The sequence below is a fragment of the Priapulus caudatus genome, unplaced genomic scaffold, assembly GCF_000485595.1.
Source record: "Priapulus caudatus unplaced genomic scaffold, Priapulus_caudatus-5.0.1 Scaffold94, whole genome shotgun sequence".
In the NCBI taxonomy this organism is placed as follows: Eukaryota; Metazoa; Priapulida; class Priapulimorpha; order Priapulimorphida; family Priapulidae; genus Priapulus; species Priapulus caudatus.
Genome location: NW_014577155.1, coordinates 443,308 through 464,263, shown reverse-complemented (window position 1 = coordinate 464,263; position 20,956 = coordinate 443,308). Strand labels below are relative to the sequence as shown.

The 20,956-nt window shown below is 46.3% G+C and overlaps 1 protein-coding gene across 1 annotated transcript in view; it reads left to right on the top strand.

Moving 5' to 3' along the window:
• Positions 1–15,521, top strand: part of LOC106804966 (PHD finger protein 10-like) — a gene marked incomplete in the record, with an annotated part of 66,296 nt that extends 50,775 nt beyond the window's left edge. The window contains 4 exon segments of the mRNA XM_014806383.1: positions 9,444–9,605; positions 10,204–10,274; positions 10,680–10,730; positions 14,176–15,521. Of these exon segments, the coding sequence (XP_014661869.1) occupies positions 9,444–9,605; positions 10,204–10,274; positions 10,680–10,730; positions 14,176–14,194 (303 nt within the window).
• Positions 15,522–20,956: the final 5,435 nt, after the last annotated feature.

Sequence of the window (20,956 nt, the reverse complement as noted above, 5' to 3'; positions counted from 1 at the left end):
CACGATTGCTGCGGACCCACTTCCCACGCTACTAATACAAATTCTTCTTTAATTCCGCCATCCCAAGTAAGGGGTCATATGTGGCCATGTAGACAATTCGTTCATCTTTGAGTGTATTAATTGTTTTGTAGATCATTGTGAACGAAAACAGGGAACGACTCAAACCATATGCGCGGTTGTGCCAATTCCTATTTTACAGTGATGAAATCAAGACATCAGTTGACCGTATTTCATTCTGTGCCCTAACCCAACACGCGCGATAGGCTCCTTTGCACTGCGACGTCCTGTGACAACAACAGCAACTCGGAAGCACGGTGTACTGTGTGTTTCTTTCCCAGATACATTGCTCAGTGTGGCAAAACATAACAACTTTGTCGCTGTGCGCGACCCTCCGGTTATCGTATGATATTAGTGTAGACAATTCTTTCCTACGTACCCGTAGACACAACAACACATCCTTGAGTCGTCTATTGTACATTTCCTCACTGTTGACCTTATTCAATCCCTGCCTGGTATCGTGGCTGTTGAAATGAAAAACTTCGCATGTTTGACCTGTAGCCACCTTGTATGAGCCGATGGTGTGAGTGTCGCGTGTAGCATCCGTATGTGTAAGGTGTTGTCCTTTGAACTTCAGTCTCCGTTATTGTGACAATACTGTGTGTGCGTGCGTGTGGCTGCGGTACCATGGTGACGAGCTTTGTATACAGCAATTAGAAACTTACTGGTGTGTGTGTTACGATTTGTTGCAAGCCGTAATATATATACACGCAGAGTCATCAAAATTTATTACGTATTTATTACCGTGATTTCTGTCATGACGTTGCTCCATAGCATATCGCATTCGCGCGACTTGAAGCACGACGCACCAACTGGATTTTTCATCAATCTTCGATTTACACCATCGATCTCTCTCGATTAAATTAAATTGATCTATAACCGAATTTTACTCACTCTTTCAATTTCTATTCGACATCGTACGAACTATACTCACTAACGATACTATTGCCGATTATAACATACTCCTTCGAGCATTTCACCGATCTGTCTAGTTTTCAATTGAACAGCTATTCCGAGTCTCGCTTAAGTGACTCTATGATTGTATTGATCTTCAAGCCGCTCTCTATTGCCTCTTCAATTTTCAGTCCAATATGATTATCTTTCTCTCAATTCTCTTTCATCACATCCTTTTCAAATCTTTACATTCTTCTTAATTTTATATGTTTCGATTCGTCTCGAATCTTTTTAAACTCCGATCTCTCCGTTCGCGTTTGGTCGTACTCTCTGGCCGCCACACGCGCACGCCGCACGCCGTGTCGCCTCGATCTCGGTAGACACCTGAACGCTTCGCGGTTGCCTCGTTCATCACTTACCATGTTGCGGACCGTACTCGCGTATCGTAGCGCCGCTTATGTCTTTTTCGCACACTCTCAGGGACTGCAGTTTTTCCTGTTGCAATGTGCTTCTTTAAGAGTTCTATTAGGCGTTCTCTCCTTCCCATCGGTCTGCCGTGCGTGCCCGCTAGAGACGTGCCCTCGAAAGCGCATGCTGTGCAGAACTCACCGCCACCCCCCTCCCCGCCATCTTTCTCCCGCTCCCCTGCTAATACAGTCTCATTCCCCCCCGTCGGGCCAGGCAACGGCAGTATCACACGGGATGGCTTTGGACACTGAGGCGGGCGGAGTGAGAGACGTCGGAAAGTGACCACCGGCTGCTCCGACATACCTTGATTGATCCGTGTGAGTCGTTCTGCCGGTCCGCGCCGCTGTGCATACATCTGGCAGTGCGTAACGTTACCTGTAATTTGTTACATCATAGTCACGTGCGTGTCGTGCGCGAGCTGTCGTGCATGATTCGGGGCAGGTATGATAGCGGCAGTCGCGGCCCGGGCGTTGGCACGGCAGTCAAAGAAATAAGCGACAATAAATACTATATCAGAAGTAGATCTAATTCTTATACAATATACTTTGATATATATATATGTTATATATGTGTATAATATAGTATATTATTATGTGTGCTGTGTGTGTGCGTGTGCGTGTGCAGTGGTCGTGTGCCCTGAGTGTGCAGTTGTGTGGCCGTGCGGTGTGTGCGTGCGCGCGTGCGAGTTGCGCTCGCGGTGCGTGTTGTGCGTGCGGTTGCGTACCTGCGCGTGCGTGAGTCCGTGAGAATGGATCATGTAAGTCCTGTGTTTGAACCCTGGTGAATTCACCTACACACTATATCCCTCATCTTACCCGCCCCCGCCCTCGCCGCCTCACCCCCGCCCCCCCTCACACACACACATACACACACACACACTCTATGCACGAGCGGACACACAACCGACACACACTACACTGCTAGTACGCACCGCGTACACACACGCATGTGCGGCTGTATCGCACGGCCAGGTCGCGCGCAAGTGCAATTCATATCACCCACGAGCCCAGTACAGTACAGTCAAACCTGACTCATGCGCTGACCCGTGTTGCCCTCTACTCTGTACTCTTGCGCGTGTGTACTAAAGTTACACCCACACTGACGAGAGCTATTCATTCAAGCTGATATCATAATGATATTGTTACTATAAAGATACCCATCGGTGCTCCTCAATTCTGTTTACGGTGAATTACACGAACTTGAAGAGTGAAATCTATCTCATTCTAACTCACTCAGACGCGAAGCGACGAAGTGCTGGCATAAACTAACCACCAAAGTCGCCGAAATTCTGCCAGTGTAGCATCTCTTACGGTATAATTATCACAATACCGTCTATAGGAACGATGTAAATGCCACTTGAAGTCAATACGACAGCATGGCGTGAAAAACCTTTGATACGTACGAAAAGATGCGTGTTGGATGCATAGCGTGGCGCAACCCTCGCACTAGAAGGTTTGTCTCACATACATATCCGCCCCACCAACATAACTTCTCCCCAACACCTAAACAGGAACACCCACCCTCCGAACCCCACCAACTCGGCGAAAAACAGGCCCTCACGTCCGCTTACCCCTGCCCTGCAGACCTCCCGCCCTGAGCCGACCCGACGCCCGAGAGCCGCCGGCGCACTCCAACACTACAAACGGCACCGGACCCCAACCACCAAACCACCCCCACCCTCCCTCCCCGCCCCACGAGACCGAGCGCACTGTACCCCCTCTCCCCCCTGCGTGATCTGCGTGCGTGCTGTATGTGACGTGCGCCGAGCGAGAGGAGAGAGTCCTTGGACGGTGAGACGAGGAGGATGGTGGAGTGGGTGTGAGACGGAGTGTTTTGCTCTATCGTACAAGAAGTAAATGTTGAGAAGGTTGAACGGAGAAGTCCGAGATCGGGGTCAGATGGGCGAGCCATGCCAAGTGCGAGATATGCCGGGCATGCGAGCGAGACATACGGAGAGAGGGACGAGAAGCAACTGCGTGACAGCGGAATTGTTCGACGATGAAGCACCGCTGATGCAAATAGAGTGAGCATTAGAGCAAGTTGACAGGCCATTAGGTGGGGTGAGATGATAAGAACCGTCGTACAGGTCCTGCTCGCCTAGACATGGTGCGATGAATGGAGCACGACAAGAGAGAGCGAGCGAACGAGAGAAAGAGAGAGAAGGGAGAGAGAGAGAGGGGGAAGAAAGAGAGGGCCGAGAGAGAGAACCAGACGAGAGGGACGAGGCGAGAGAGATAGTAGCATAGATCAAGAGGAACGGATGATGCGAGAGGTGAGAAATGTGTGAGGACCGAAAATGCCGCTGGACGCCTGCAGAGCGTGTTATTATGAAAACACACGTTCGCTTGTGTCATAGATAACGTCATGTGCATGATGGTCCCATTGTATATGCCGTGTTGGTTTTGCTGTGAAGAGACTGCACAAGCTTGTGCAGCACATCGAGTAACGATAGTGCGCTTTTTCTACCTACTGATGTAGTGCAACCGGTGTCGATCGGGCGTCCACCATTCACTACTAGGATACACAATTATCTCGTGAGAGCGGGACGCATCACTACGGAAGACGCTTTTTGATTTGGGGAATAATCATTACTGTACCAGCCGCCACTCCTTGTTCTTTCGCCATCACGCGCCCTCTCCACTCCTCCTCTTCCGAACTCCCTGCCCTTTCTACATATATCGAATGACGTGTCATGTCTATGCAATAAGCACGATGTGCTCCTCTCGACTTTTTTCTCTGTACATTTCTTCTCTCCGCTTTTACCCAGATTGTAGCTTCTTATCTACGCCTAAATCGCTAGTCTCTTGCAAAAAGGCCGGCTATTTAGAGAACGTTCGTACGTGATGTCGTGCATAGAAGATCATTACAGGATTTGCACGGACTGATAGTTAATGCGCATGATGTTTACTCGCGCTCGTCATCTCGCGCACACAGGATCTCGTCTGCTGAATTTCACATCATACATCGTCGCCCGAATTCTCTGAATCTCTCCGTTTGGCGCATGCACGCGTGAAGATCCTGCTTGCTGGTGTTGGCTGCGCGAGACCAGCGCAGTATAGAATAGGCGCCATTTATATATGAGACTTGACTTCGAGGTCATCATTATGCATTCTCTTGTTAATTTGTTTTTTTTTCTTTTTAAGTAGTATCGGTTAGTCGAGGGCACTGGGGTTTAGCAGGTCTAGGTTTAGTGTTTTCTATGTAGTATGTAATTAGGGTTAGGGTTAGGGTTTTTTTTTAAGTGCGGCCTAGGTAGTCATATCACTAAGTGCCTAGTAGTCATATCATATCGCTAATCTTAATTGCGGGAGTCTAGTGACGTGTCCCATGCCATGATCCTCTCTGGGCGAGTCTCCATGCAAACGCGTTGTTGTTACGGCTGACGCTGCTAGTCACCCGCTGTCACGATCTGTGTGAGGAATATCCCGTACGTCATTCAGTCCCAAATACACGTGGGACATGCCGGAACATCCAGCCTCAGTGCCTCAATTAAACGCGCACACACACGCACGTTACGCAGGCACGACTCAAAAGGCATTCATATGCGGTTACGCAAAAAATATCTTGTAGGCCTCACTAGTAGAAAGTAATTATGGAGGGTATACAAATATAAAAAATGGACGAGCGGCAGCCAGGCCTCTGGAAAGTCATCCAAATACCATCACAGCAGTATCAATGATAAGTAATCTACTTTCCTGCGCTTTGTTACTGATCCTGATTTTTGCTTATAATCCATACAACTCGGATACGTATTCTTGCCCGGAAATTCTTCTTCTCCTATACGTCAAGACTAAGCGAAGATCTATAAGTAGTTACAGTAAAGAGTACTTGTCGGTGTTAAGACTTACTCAAGAGCGAACACGCCTGCTCAATTGAAAAGGCATGGAAACTGCCCTGACCTTTTCAGATAAGGCGTTAACACGATGTTAGTGTAATAGAGCAATTCGATTGTCGAATCAGGCAATAAATCCCTAGAAGTGTGGCCAATATTCTTCCGTGACCCATGTTTATAAAACGCCAGTTTAGTTTTAGGCCACACTTACGCCACCTCATATATATGACGCCTGATGGTCAAGTATGGAACCTCCAGGTTGGGACTTTTATATCCGATGCTATCATGTCACGCGGGCGCATCTTTCACATATACAACCTGGTGAATATTAGACTATATACTTTCCTTGGCTTGACTGACTGGTGACTGTAAAGAAGTGTTATGAGCTGATAGTTGTGAGCGTGTAGGTTGTGTGTGTGTGTGGTGTGTGTGGGTGTGTGTGTGTGTGTGTGTAGTCCTGACAACAAAACACTGCTGTGGCACTACGCACCATCAACACCCTAGCCACCACACACTACACAACCAACACAAACACACCTCAACTCACGCTTGACAGTCTCCTCGAGTCGACGACATATCTCATACCGCTACTACGACACAACACACACTACATCACACACAGCTAACTATAAGCACTCGACATACGACATACACAACTATCAACATGGAGAGTGAGCGCCATACAGCCGCTCCAGAAGAACACCTACGGATGCATATATAATAAATATGCGTGAAGAGTTCGTCAGTGAGGTTGGGTTAGGCAATATAATGTGTGTGTAAGCGATGTACATAACTGTAGTCTCTTTGTATTCAAAGATTGATTATGAAGCCTTACTACGCGTAAGCGGTACTAAATACCATCCGACAGAACATGCACAAAGTCGGAGGTCGTTACTAGCCTTCGTGTGTGTAAAAAACATCTGACCTCTTGTGTGTCTGATTATAGGCACCAACGTCAAGCAATTACGTAGCCAGAATCAAGCGAGTACGCCGGCGCTGCAACTGCATCAGAGGACAAGTCCATTTTATTTGCGCATCGATGACGACGATGACGTCAGTAGTCTCGCAGACGGTCTCAGCTGTCGGAGTCCGTAAGGTGTCCGTTCTGCAGAAATAATAACCATCAATTCTCATAGACCAGTTGACAAGAATATGTGTTATCTCCCACCCCTGTGCTGTAGGACACACAGGAAACTACAAAAAAATTCTTATCATGACCATAGCGCTGTCCCACAAAAGCTCACATTGAGTTGAACACAGAAACTCCAATTTCATGTCGAACCGGCTTCCACACAAAAACGTCATATTTTGCTAACACACAAAACTCAAATGTTTATCTGTCGTGAACTCTGAATCCCGATCCGGAAGCACTAACGCAGTGTGTGTGTGGGTTCCACAAAAACTCACGATTTTGTAAACACCAAAACTCACATTCTGATCGAACCGGTTTCCACAAAACCTCGATTTCTGTATGCCCAAAGTATGCTGTAGCACGTGACATGTCGAGAGATCAGGGCCTACCATTCGGATCAGAAACTGGGCCTGCCGAGAAATGTGTGTTCATGGTCGCCATCTTGTTTCTTCTGACTCAATTCAGGTAGTCCCTTCTTACCATGCGTGTGCCATATTTGGGAACAAATCGATTTTTCTGAAACCGGTTCCGACAGAATTGAGCTTTTGGTTTACAAAATTGAGTTTTGCTGAACAGGATTGACAGAATTGAGTTTTGTTAGTTACACGTGACCATTGGTTTTGTGGAACCGGGTTCGATGTCGATATAAGTAGGTGAGCCTGTTGTGTCGTGGTTCGTGTGACAGATAGCATGTGTGAGTTTTGTGGAACCGGCCCTCGGGGGGGGGTGGGGGGGGTGACAGAATTGAGCCCTGTCCTGCATGGCGCCCCGTACAAAGAGCCTCAGATATTTTATATTGATAATTAATCGAAGAAATCATGACAACATCGTCTATAGTGGTTCTGACAATTTAAAAGAGCCGTATTTCAATATAAATATAGCTGCTACTGCCGCTATTAGAGATGGTGAAGCCAGCAGTTCAGCATCATGTTATATTGTTGTTGGGACAGACTCGGGGTTGCGGTAACCGATGAACGTTCATCAGCACCTTCACTATCCCCGCTCCTGTTAATGAAACGACGTTAACAAGCGCAGTGTCACCCCGCTACTAGAAGAAGAATATTTTGCGAAAATTATCTATTTAATCTTGAGAGGAGGTATTATAGCAAATATTTATATGATAACATTTTATCCGTAGGCCTCTCTCAAGAAATAGGAAGAAGATCTTGCGTAAACTGCCTGCTGCATATACAATTCAGTACACAATCTGGCTACATTGGTGTGTTGGCGCATGCGTAATATCTCACCAAAAGAGTTATATTTTGTGATGAATATGCATTTAATATGGTTAGGGGGTATCTCTGCACAGATTTCTGTAATTAATTCTTATCAGTAGACTTGTGTTTGTAATTGGGAGAGCGCCCTAGCCTGTAGAAGGCAAATCTGCATCTTCACCACCTCCCGTTCTATACACCGGCCTCCATTGTCCTTTCCTCAGCCTGCTTCTTCTTCTACGGCCCCACAGCTATGTTCCCTTCTGCCTTTCCTCAGTTGCCCACCTCCTCTCCCTCGGCAAGCTATATTATGCAATTATCTTTAGTCCGTACTGCACGCCAGAAATGGTGCTCGTGCACGCGCAATATCTCCCGAGAAGAAAAATATTTTGCGAAAATTATGCATATAATCTTGAGAGGAGGTATTCTAGCATAGATTCATATAATAACATTTTATCCGTAGGCCTCTCTCAAGAATTGGTCTTGCATGTAAGGTGCCTGCTGCATATACCATTTAGTACACAATCTGGCTACGTCAGTGTGTTGGCGCATGCGCAATATCTCCGCAAAAGAGTTAAATTTTATGATGAATATGCATTTAATATGGTTATGATGAGATAGAAGGGGGAGGAGTGGGAGGCACAGCTTTAGTCGTATTTACCGCACAGCGTGGTTTCATCCTGTAGTACGAACACACATGAGGATTACTGCGCGCTGCAATTAACGCAGTCCGATGGCAGCAAAGGTCTTCTTCTCTTGATCACTAGACCTCTATAAGTATAAGCCGCTTATGGCATTTCCCTGTTGCCAGCTGACTGGTGTCAAGAGGGAGTAGATGCTTTTATGTTCGCGGTTTTAATAAGTTGTCGAGCGATTTTGTGTGTCGTGACTACATTTCTAGACAGGTGGCGTCGCGTGTGAAAAGCATCCAGCCAATGAAAATGCATCTGTTGGAAGATATGTTTGGTTAGAAAAAGTTGCTATTTTCCCCAAATTCTAGAAAAACAAGTTGGTTGTAATTTTATTTTATATTTGTTGTGCGACAGTTGTGTGGGACGATAGTTTCATGATTTAAGCATATCAATTAGAACCCGTGATTGCTGCCGATGGAAATTTAACAAAAAAAAATTAAAATAAATTGACGAAAATTTAGCTCATTGTGCTGAAATTATTGTGTGTGCGTGTGCAAGTACTTTTATATTTACATGTGTGTGCGTGTGCGCCTGCATTGTGTGTGTGAATATGTGCATTTTTGTGCGAGCGTGCATGCGCACGTGTGTGTGCATGCATTGTGTGTGTGTGTGTGTGTGTGTGTGTGTGCGTGTGCGTGTGCGTGTGCGTGTGCGTGTGCTTGTGCGTGTGCATGTGCGTGTGCGTGTGTGTGTGCACGTGTGTGCGTTATTACCTCCGCGCAACGGAGGTCATGTAATCGGTCTCGTGTGCGTGTGTAGCCACCGCGCGATCGATAGCGCGTCGAGTCAGCGAGTGGCGAGTCAGCAGCAGCCACCAGTGAGCGGCGAGTCAGCCAGCGCGTCGGGTCAGCGAGTGGCGAGTCAGCAGCAGCCACCAGTGAGCGGCGAGTCAGTCAGCAGCCGCCACCAGCGAGCACATACATGTTACATGCTCGCGGAGGTATGCACTCTCCGTGAGTGCCCTCTGTCTAGTTGCGTGTGTGTGCGCGTGTGTGTGTGTGTGCGAGTGCACACGCGTGAGTGCGTGGATGCGCGCATGCGTACGCGTGTGAGTGCCCTGTCCGCGTCCACAGGAACGTATGAATACGTGTAGTCTCCTTCGTATCTCTCTCCACCGACCGCCTCACGCTCACTCTACGCTGTCTATCCGCCAGGACAAGATGATGTTCTGCGACATGTGCGACCGCGGCTACCACACGTTCTGCGTCGGCCTTCGCAACATCCCCACGGGGCGCTGGGTATGCGAGGACTGCGGCATGTGCACGCAGTGCGGCACCCGTCGCCCGGGGAGCATCAGCGCGCAGTGGGTGCACGAGGTAAGGCTACAGTCTACAGGGGGTCTCGCACAGGGTTCTTGCGGCTAGAGCAGTGTGTGTGGCACTGTGTGCTACAGTGGTTGCACACGGTGTAGGGCTACAGTATACACTCACGGCTCCTAGACAGTGTTCTAGTAGCTAGAGTAGTGTGTTGCAATGGGTGCACGAGTTACGGCTATAGCCTGCAGCCTACAGGGGGTCTCATACAGGGTTCTAGCAGTTATTCAGCCGTATCCATTAATTGGGACATAAAAGAACCACTGAGGATGTAAAACACTCTGGTAGTGACCACTGTCAGTGTTTAGCGAAGACTCGTCTGGTCGCAATACTCAAGACCTAACTAGTGAATGAGAGCTCAACTCACTAATCATACAGCTAGTTAGATCACATAATATATGACATGTAACCACGTGCTGAAACTAGGGGAAAGTAGAGGACAATTTTGGGTTTGAATGATGAAATCCTAACAATAATAAATTGTGCATGTATACTGCAAAGGAGATATTCAAGGTTTATTTATTGAGAATATCTATTCTGTTACCTGCATCTGTCATGTGTATGCAAAGTCTAAATACCTGTCTAATTATTTTTCTTGCAGTACACGCGGCAGAGGGGCGGTGCGCCACCAAAGTTTCTGCAGACGCTGTGCGTGGACTGCTCGAATGCAAAGTAAGCTTCGCCCGTGGATTCACTATTTCGCGTTGTCACGTTGTTTCTTGTTGGTCAAATGGTTTTTTTATTTACATACAAAAATCGCTGACAGATTGAATAACTCTTTGACCTTCGAGAGTAATAAAAAATCGTGTTTGTAATAGGCTTTTTCAAGTGTTAATGCTTGAAATCTTGAGTCACAACTTTATGGCGATAATCAGTGAGATTTCGATTCAAAACCAGGCCAAATTGCGATGTTTTTAAATAGTATTTTCTTTCAGGCACTGTGGGCGCATTACTCGTTCTTGCAGTTTCTTTCTGTGGGCAAACATTTAACCAGGCCCTGCGCCCAATCTTAGCCGGTGTTGCCGTCGTGCGGAAAATGCATTATAGTTTAATTTGCGACGACGTGTTACATTGCAGGAAGGCGGCAGACTCAAAGTCGAGCTGCTTCAAACAGCAGCAGGTGGGAAAGTAAGTTGCGTTACTGCATCGGTACTACTGCACTTATTTCGCTTGTAGGCTTGGTGCTTCCCGCTGTCTGCCTTTAGGTGTTGATCGCATGGTGGCTGCTGATGGGGATGCTGATGGGGATGATGGGGATGATGTTGGTGGGGGATGCTAATGATGTGTGAAACAATGCATTTCTTAGCTGTCGGCGCTACTGCTACTAGTACTGCTGCTACTGCTGCTATTGTTGTTGTTGTTGTTGTTGTTGTTGTTGTTGTTGCTGTTGTTGTTGTTGTGTTGTTGCTGTTGCTGCTGCTGATAATGATGAGAATGAATGCTGCCTAGAATAACTCCTCTTGCACCATCACTGCACGCAAATTATTGTACATCACACTCGCATCTCACTAATCGAAGCTTTATCAAGCGAACATTCCTAGACAGGTGGCACTACAGTAGCTCTCCTCACTGCACGTACATAGACCAATGCACTTTCACAATATTAGAAGCTTCATCACGTGGACGCAACCAGACAGGTGGCGCTACGGACACTACGTGCCACTCGGTGGCGATGCGAACGCGTAAAGATGGTGGTGTTACGTGTCAAGAAACAACGAGTCTCGACGTAACCGTGCCCCCGTAGGACGCCCCGTCCTTGTGCAAACCGAAGGTTTGAGTTCATATATGGAGCGGCATGTTTCTCCTAAGTACTGCTGTTCTGGTAGCATAAATCATACCAGAATTGCATGGGAATTTGACTAATCTGAATTCGTGGGCAACAGTGACTGACTTGAAACAGGGTTCGCTGGTAAGCATGTCATGGACTAGCACGAGAAAATTTTGTGGATTTAAAAGCGCACCAAAAACTATCGAAATCCTTAAATAACCCTAATTACCTCAATCATTACGCCCACCGAATGCCAATCACGATGTTTACTCGGTGACGTGGCCGCTTCTAGCCGACCAACTGAGTTATATTTTATGATGAATATGCATTTAATATGGTTAGGGGGTATAGCAGCACAGATTTCTGTCATTAATTCTTATCAGTAGACCTGTGTTTATAATTGGAAGAGCGCCCTAGCCTGTAGGGTACAAAAGTCCTACTTCATCCCCTCCCGCCCTTCTTTTTGCCTCCGTTGTCCCTCGCTCAGCCTCTTTCTTCTTCTACCGCCTCTCAGCTATCTTCGCTGCCAACTTTCCTTACCGTCCCACCCCGGCTCTCTCTCAGCAAGCTATGTTATGCAGTTGCCTTCAGTCGGCACTGCACGCTAGAAACGGTGCTCGCGCATGCGCAATGTCTCCTGAGAAGAGGAATATTTTCCGAAAATTATGCATTTAATCTTGAGCGGAGGTATTATAGCATAGCTTTATATGATAACAGTTTATCTGTAGCTCTCTCCCAATAAATAGGAGGAAGGTATTGCATGTAAGGTGCCTGCTGCATATACCATTCAGTACACAATCTGGCTACATTAGTGTGTTGGCGCAGGCGCAATATCTCACTAGAGGAGTTACATTTTGTGATAAATATGCATTTAATATGGTTAGGGGGTATCTCTGCACAGATTTCTGTAATTAATTCTTATCAGTAGACTTGTGTTTGTAATTGGGAGAGTGCCCTAGCCTGTAGAAGGCAAATCTGCATCTTCACCACCTCCCGTTCTATACACCGGCCTCCATTGTTCTTTCCTCAGCCTGCTTCTTCTTCTACGGCCCCACAGCTATGTTCCCTTCCGCCTTTCCTCAGTCGCCCACCTCCTCTCCCGCAGCAAGCTATATTATGCAATTATCTTTAGTCCGTACTGCACGCCAGAAATGGTGCTCGTGCATGCGCAATATCTCCCGAGAAGAAAAATATTTTCCGAAAATTATGCATATAATCTTGAGAGGAGGTATTCTAGCATAGATTCATATAATAACATTTTATCCGAAAGCCTCTCTCAAGAATTGGTCTTGCATGTAAGTTGCCTGCTGCATATACCATTTAGTACACAATCTGGCTACGTTAGTGTGTTGGCGCATGCGCAATATCTCCGCAGAGGAGTTATATTTTATGATGAATATGCATTTAATATGGTTATAATCCTTAAATAACCCTAATTACCTCAATCATTACGCCCACCGAATGCCAATCACGATGTTTACTCGGTGACGTGGCCGCTTCTAGCCGACCAACGCGCCGTGTCATGTGCCCAGATTTTTACACGAGCGGCTGCAGCCTGCCTACAGTCTACACAGGAACATGTGGCATATGGCATGGTGAAAGTGCGTTATACGCGTGTTAGACCGTCTCTCTCTCTCTCTCTCTCCCAATCACGATTTCGTCACGTGACATGCTGTGGGTAACGCCCCGCCCCCCCGCACCGGCTTGTCTTTTTCCTCTGATAGATGGCGCCACGAAGCTATATACAGACAAGGCAGTCGTACACACACAGCACACGGTCATAGGCTAATACTGTATAACTAAGCTGTATATTTCGCGGTCGTTGAATTTCTCTTCCGTTTCTCGTGATTGACGGAGCAGTTCTTCAGTGATTCTCATGAAATTAGACCTGCGCGATGTCGTGTGCATATGTTTGGTAGTGAATTAGACCCGCTAAAATTCGAGACTGTTTGCTGGGAGCTATTGATCCGTGCGCCGACCTTTGGATTTGGCGCACGGATCAATAGCTGCCAGCGCGTGATACTTTCGTAGGACGTTCCCGCGGTCGCGTGCGCCTTGCTGCGGAATTGCGCGCAAGATCTGCGCTCAGCGGTCAGGATCAACACCTTGTTTGGGCGACGCTTCTCTGGTATCCGGTCTCTCGTCTGGGTCGTGTAATCTGCCCGAGGAGTAGCACCTAGCGTAATCCCTCCGTCCGATATTTATAGTTAAGATCGTAGCGGGGACGTGGTTTTACCGCTCCCGCTTGCAGATTAATGCCACAAAACTTTGTTACTCGTTTTTTGTCGGGCTTGTGCTTTCGGCGAGGAAGATCGTGAGAACTCTAGCATGCGCGGATGCCGAGAGTTAGTCATTCCTGCTTTCTACAATCGAACTCGTGTTAGCTGTCATATTTATAGAACGGACACCTGTCCGTAAAGGACAACACGCGTGGCGTGTTCCTCAAGTGGCAGTTATACAGTGAAACCACCTCTATACAACGGACACCTGTGTATAAAGGACATATATGACTATTTATTCTGTAGAGATCCTCATTTATACATATTTTGTATAATTAATGGTTGTTTGTCCTATTTGCGCGTGCTTGCTACCGTTTGCAATAGCAACACTTTATGCAGTGCTGGGCTCATTCATTCACCCATACAAAGATGGCTATTGCCTTGCCGCCCTCAGCCTGAGGGGGGTAAGAAGGTACAGAGGGAGGGAAGGCAGGATGTTTGCACATGCCTACGTGGGTCAGCCCCCGAGTCATACCGATGCAGCACAACTACACAGAAGCAAACTCACTCGATGTACGCGTTTCAGGTTGAAGAGAAAACGATAGCAGAAGTTCCCTACCTTAGACGATGTGCGGAGAAACCGAGAGAGCAGACGCACATGTATGAGGGACGAAGTCTTTCACCGGACCTGTCCCGCCTCGAGCCGAGTCGCCTGCAAGGAAGCCAAGCGAATCCGAGACTGTGCCTCCACCTAGATTAAGAAGAGAGGGGCATAGGGCGTGTGTAGCTGCAGCACCAGCAACCATCATTGTGGGAGCTTGATCATTCATTCCTGGTCAGAGATAGAGGTCACTAGACTTTAGGGGCGCTATTTTAGTCTTGGTCAAAGGTAGTGATCATTATACACAAGTGTCCTGATCAGATATTAAGGTTGTGCTGTTCTGAAAGAGCATTCACCTAGCTATCACCTAGTGTTGACCTTTCTGCGATGTAAACATTACATATGGATGTTCATGTGAATTTTAACGAGCGAAAAATCCCGTTTTACTCAATGCTCATTCATGTGATGTGACGTTAGAAGCTGCTACCCATCTCGTCTTTGTAGCCAGTAACGTAGCAGGATACAAGTTGACCTATGTACCTGGCGTGATTGGCCTAGCCAATCGTTGTTACGATAGGACGTTCTAAAAACAATGCTTAGCAACGAGTCGCAACGAATTTCGGCACACACGTCATGTATAAATCGGTATAGCTTGACGGACCTAAAGCATTAAAGCATTATTCAAAGGGTACGGCATGGACATCGGTCCTGGAGAATGGGCCGATTTATCCTTGCTGAAATCTTCTGTGTGGTAAACATGTGTGACTAGTGATACTTGCTATATGATCAATGCTCTTCTGCTCTGGTTTTACATTCTACACGGCGGTGAGACCAAATGTTTATACGTCTAAAGATTGCGCGATGCATGACCGTATGTATTTATTTGAGCTAGGTCGTCCATGATTGAATCACTCGATTCCTTTCCTGATCAATTGTCAGTATTTTCGCATACAGTCAAACCTGTGTTAGCGGACACTTCTATAGAATGGGCACCAGTCTATAATGGGCATTGACAGCATTTCCCACGAGTGGCAGTCATACAGTAAAACCACCTCTATTAACAGCCGCGTTAGGGGTTTCGTTAGAGTCATTGTCTATACAGGACACTTTTGGTGTTTCCATGGAGTGACAGTTATATGCAGTGCAGTACTTGACAGTAGTTGTATACATAACCAGGACTATTTAGTGCTGTACTAGCCTATGATGAATCATTCTATACTGATAATCACATGCCAATAAACTATAACGATCAACCTGAATACAACTACTGTACGTATTAGCATGAGCTTCGCTATACTGCTTTATATAGCTGTCTATACTATCTATTTGCGTGCGTGATCTTGCGTGCGTGTGTGCGTGTGCGCGTGTTTTGCTCTATCGTAATCATTGTTAGTACGACGATCGGTAATGGCTCGTCTCCGGTTCGCGACGAACACTCGTGACAGCGATTGTTACGATAAAGCACCGCTAGTCATTATAATTCCCATTAGGTGGGTGTAGCCGCCGTGCAGGCTGCTCGTACATGTGTGCCTATACCTGTCAGTGTGGGCTCAGGACCAAAATGCCGTGTTATATGAAACACACATTGTATTATATTGCCGATGTGTGGTTTAGTTTCGAGACATCGTGAAAGATGGGAAATAACCGGTCTGGGACTCATTCCTCAAAAATATCGTAAAGTCACGACTATGGGAAATATCGCGTGTTTTTGAAAACGGTGCCCCAGCGCATAAGATGGAGGCGTGCATGTGGGCGCGATTCTGATTTTCCACGTTTAAATGTTTCACTACGCGTAACGGTTTTGCCGTGATGTCGTGCATAAGAAGATCACTACAGGATTTGCGATATGTTATCCGTTTACCCGCCAAAACAGATTATAACATCACACGCGCATAATTATTTGCGCGCGTGTTTGGAGTTGGGAGAGGGAGGGGCGGGAATCTCTCTCAACATCGGAATGTGTCCTTCCGCTTCACTGTCACGACATTACAGCCTCCAACACATCGCTTATAAATTTACAAACAAAAAATGTTCTCACGCGATCAATACTGACTCATGCCTGGAAATATGTATTGTTGCAGGATTGCTGGAAATCAGGTTGCATTACGTATCTAATGACGCCCCAGCCCCGATCAAACCTTCACAACAGCGACGAAATCTTTCTGACACAACGTAGCGCTGAGACTATGATGTTGACATTTACGCATGGTACTTTAGACTGACTCCGTACGTCGCATCGTCGATATTACTGGATCAGCCACGTGGACGCGAGGAGTCAGTCAAAGCGTGGTTTTTTTTATCCGCCATGACGGGTAGTTTGGTGATGTAGGTTGTATGGACACGCGTACGTAGTAATTACGTTAATTGTATATTCCGAGTAACGAGTAAGAGACAAGGTACGATGTCTCTCTCTCTCTCTCTCTCTCTCTCTCTCTCTCTCTCTCTCTCTCTCTCTCTCTCTCTCTCTCTCTCTCTCTCTCGTTCTTTCCTTTGCGTTCTTGAACATTTTCTCTCACTTTCTCTATCTCGCGCGCGGATTCTCTCTCTCCTTTTTTTTCTCGATTTCTCTCTTTTTCACTTATACTATTTGGTTCCCGTTCTCTCCTCTCTCCCTCTTAGTAGTCTCCCCCTCTCCCTCGCTCTGTGTTCTATCACCCCTCTGTCTCTTTCTCGTTCTCTCTCCATCGGTGACAGCGGCGAGTCTCTCTCCTATGATTGTAGCAAAACATACGTGAAACTCGATACGTAACCTAGTAGAAAAAAGAACGCCAGAGTGTAATTACTGTTTCAGTTTGTCGAGATCGCACCGCCGTGAATGAACGCATTGTTGTTGCCCGCTTCGAGAGGTGCGCTCACGAGGGAAAAGTGCAAGTAGAATTGTGTCAGGGAGAGATATGGCGAACCGCACGCGGCCAACATCTCAGAAGAGAAGGTTACTTTTTTATGTTCGTATAAGCCGATGTTCATATATCGCAGGCTGGCTTATCATAGTAATGGGTAGGCCTATACGTGACATAACGGCGAGTTATGCAAGGTGTTGTGAAATACGTACGCGTGCACACACGCGCGCACGCACACACACGCACACACACGCACGTACGCAGGCACGCACACAAAAGGCATCGCATGTGGTTACAAAAAATCTTGTAGCCTATAGAATTTTAGTATGACAAAAAAGCAGCAGCATTCAAACATCACAGGACAAGTAATTATTGCACATCATTATATCCACATTTGTTCTTGGATTCTTGTTCTCACATAGGAGTTGAGAAGAGTGGGCCTACTTGTTAGCTCTCAGCGAAAGCTGCTGAAAAGCATGGAAACTGCCCTGACCTTTTCAGATAGCGAACACTATACGTTGCAGCTAATACGGCAAATGCGGTTGCCAAGTGCCACAATGACGCGGCGAATCCATTTATATTGTACCTGTAACCTAATATTATAACTAGATACGTTTCATTTGTACACGGACTAAGAGTATGACAGAACGGTATAACATGTACCCCTGCTACAACTCATATTTGACATTTCATACGTCTCATCGTTGACTGATCACCTTCACTATCTCCGCTCCTGTTAATGAAACGACGTTAACAAGCGCAATGTCACCCCGCTACTAGAAGAAGAATATTTTGCGAAAATTATCTATTAAATCTTGAGAGGAGGTATTATAGCAAATATTTATATGATAACATTTTATCCGTAGGCCTCTCTCAAGAAATAGGAAGAAGGTCTTGCGTGTAAGGTGCCTGCTGCATATACCATTCAGTACACAATCTGGCTACGTCAGTGTGTTGGCGCATGCGCAATATCTCCGCAGAAGAGTTAAATTTTATGATGAATATGCATTTAATATGGTTAGGGGGTATCGCAGCACAGATTTATGTAATTAATTCTTATCAGTAGATCTGTGTTTCTAATTGTGAGAGCGCCCTAGCCTGTAGGCCTGTAGCCTGTAGGCGCAAATCTGCTTCTTCACTACCTCCCGTCCTATACGCCGGCCTCATTTGTCCTTCCCTCAGCCTGCTTCCTCTTCTACGGCCGTTCAGCTATCTTTCCTTTTGCCTTTCCACAGTCTCCCACCTCCTCTCGCTCTCTCAGCAAGCTATATTATGCAGTTATCTTCAGTCGGTACTGCACGCTATAAACGGTGCTCGCGCATGCGCAATATATCCAGGGAAGAAGAAGAATTTGCGAAAATTATGCATTTAATCTTGAGAGGTCTGATACTACCATAGATTCTTATGATAACATTTTATTCCCAGACCTTTCTCAAGAATTAGGAAGAAGGTCTTTCATGTAAGGTGCTTGCTGCATATACCATTCAGTACACAATCTGTCTATGTCAGTGAGTTGGTGCATGCGCAATATTTCACCAGAGGAGTTATGTATTGTGATGAATATGCATTTAGTATGGTTAGGGGGTATCGCAGCACAGATTTCTGTAATTAATTCTTATCAGTACACCTGTGTTTATAATTGAGAGAGCGCCCTAGCATGTAGGAGGCAAATCTGCTTCTTCACTACCTCCCGTCCTATACGCCGGCCTCCTTTGTCCTTCCATCAGCCTGCTTCCTCTTCTACGGCTCTTCAGCTATCTTTCCGTCCGCCTTTCCACAGGCTCCCACCTCCTCTCTTTCTCAGCAAGCTATATTATGCAGTTATCTTCAGTCCGTACTGCACGCCAGAAACGGTGCTCGCGCATGCGCAATATCTCCCGAGAATAAGAATATTTTGTGAAAATTATTATCTTAATCTTGAGATGAGCTATTCTAGCATAGATTTATATAATAACATTTTATCTGTAGCCCTCTTCCAAGAAATAGGAAGAAGGTCTTGCATGTAAGGTGCCTGCTGCATATACCATTCAGTACACAATCTGGCTAAGTTAGTGTATTGGCGCATGCGCAATATCTCACCAGAGGCGTTATATTTTGTGATGAATATGCATTTAATATGGTTAGGGGGTATCTCAGCACAAATTTCTGAAATTAATTCTTATCAGTAGACCTGTGTTTATAATTGGAAGAGCGCCCTAGCCTGTAGGGTCCAAAAGTCCTACTTCATCCCCTCCCGCCCTTCTCTTTGCCTCCGTTGTCCCTCGCTCAGCTTCTTTCTTCTTCTACCGCCCCTTAGACATTACACGTACGGACAACACACGTACATACATCACACGTACGGACATCACACGTGCGGACATCACACGTGCGGACATCACACGTACATACATCACACGTACGGACATCACACGTACATACATCACACGTACATACATCACACGTGCGGACATCACACGTTTAGTACACAATCTGGCTACGTTAGTGTGTTGGCGCATGCGCAATATCTCCGCAGAGGAGTTATATTTTATGATGAATATGCATTTAATATGGTTATGGGGTATAGCAGCACAGATTTATGTCATTAATTCTTATCAGTAGACCTTTGTTTATAATTGGGAGAGCGCCCTATAGCCTGTAGGGTGCAAAAATCCTACTTCGTCCCCTCCAGCCCTTCTCTTTGCCTCCGTTGTCCCTCGCTCAGCCCCTTTCTTCTTCTACCGCCCCTCAGCTATCTTCGCTGCCACCTTTCCTCAGCCTCCCACCCCAGCTCTCTCTCAGCAAGCTATATTATGCAGTTGCCTTCAGTCTGCACTGCACGCCAGAAACGGTGCTCGCGCATGCGCAATATCTCCCGAGAAAAAGAATATTTTGCGAAAATTATGCATTTGATCGTGAGAGGGGGAATTCTAGCATAGATTTATATGACAACATTTTATCTGTAGGCCTCTCTCAAAAAATAGGAAGAAGGTCTTGAATGTAAAGTGCTTGCTGCATATACCATTCAGTACACAATCTGGCTACGATAGTATGTTGGTGCATGCGCAATATTTCACCAGAGGAGTTATGTTTTATGATGAATATGCATTTAATATGGTTAGGTGGTATAGCAGCACAGATTTATGTAATTAATTCTTATCAGTAGACCTCTGTTTATAATTGGGAGAGCGCCCTAGCCTGTAGGGTGCAAAAATCCTACTTCATCCCCTCCCGCCTTCTCTTTGCCTCCGTTGTCCCTCGCTCAGCCTCTTTTTTCTTCTACCACCCCTCAGCTATCTTCGCTGCCATCTTTCCTCAGCCTCCCACCCCAGCTCTCTCTCAGCAAGCTATATAATGCAGTTGCCTTCAGTCCGCACTGCACGCCAGAAACGGTGCTCGCGCATGCGTAATATCTCCTGAGACAAAGAATATTTTGCGAAAATTATGCATTTAATCGTGAGAAGGGTATTCTAGCATAGATTTATATGGCAACATTTTATCTGTAGGCTTCTCCCAAGAAATAGGAAGAAGGTCTTGCATGTAAAGTGCCTGCTGCATATACCATTCAGTACACAATCTGGCTACGTTAGTTTGTTGGCGCAGGCGCAATATCTCACCAGAGGAGTTATATTTTGTGATGAATATGTATTTAATATGGTTAGGGGGTATCTCAGCACAGATTTCTGTAATTAATTCTTATCAGTAGTCCTGTGTTTATAAATGGGAGAGCGCCTTAGCATGTAGGGCGCAAATCTCCTTTTTCACCCCACCCCGTCTTATCCGCCGGCCTTCTTTGTCCTTCCCTCAGCCTGCTTCTTCTTCTACGGCCCCACAGCTATGTTCTTTTTTGCCTTTCCTCAGTCGCCCACCTCCTCTCTTTCTCTCTCTCTCTCTCTCTCTCTCTCTCTCTCTCTCTCTCGCAGTAAGCTATATTATGCAGTTATCTTCAG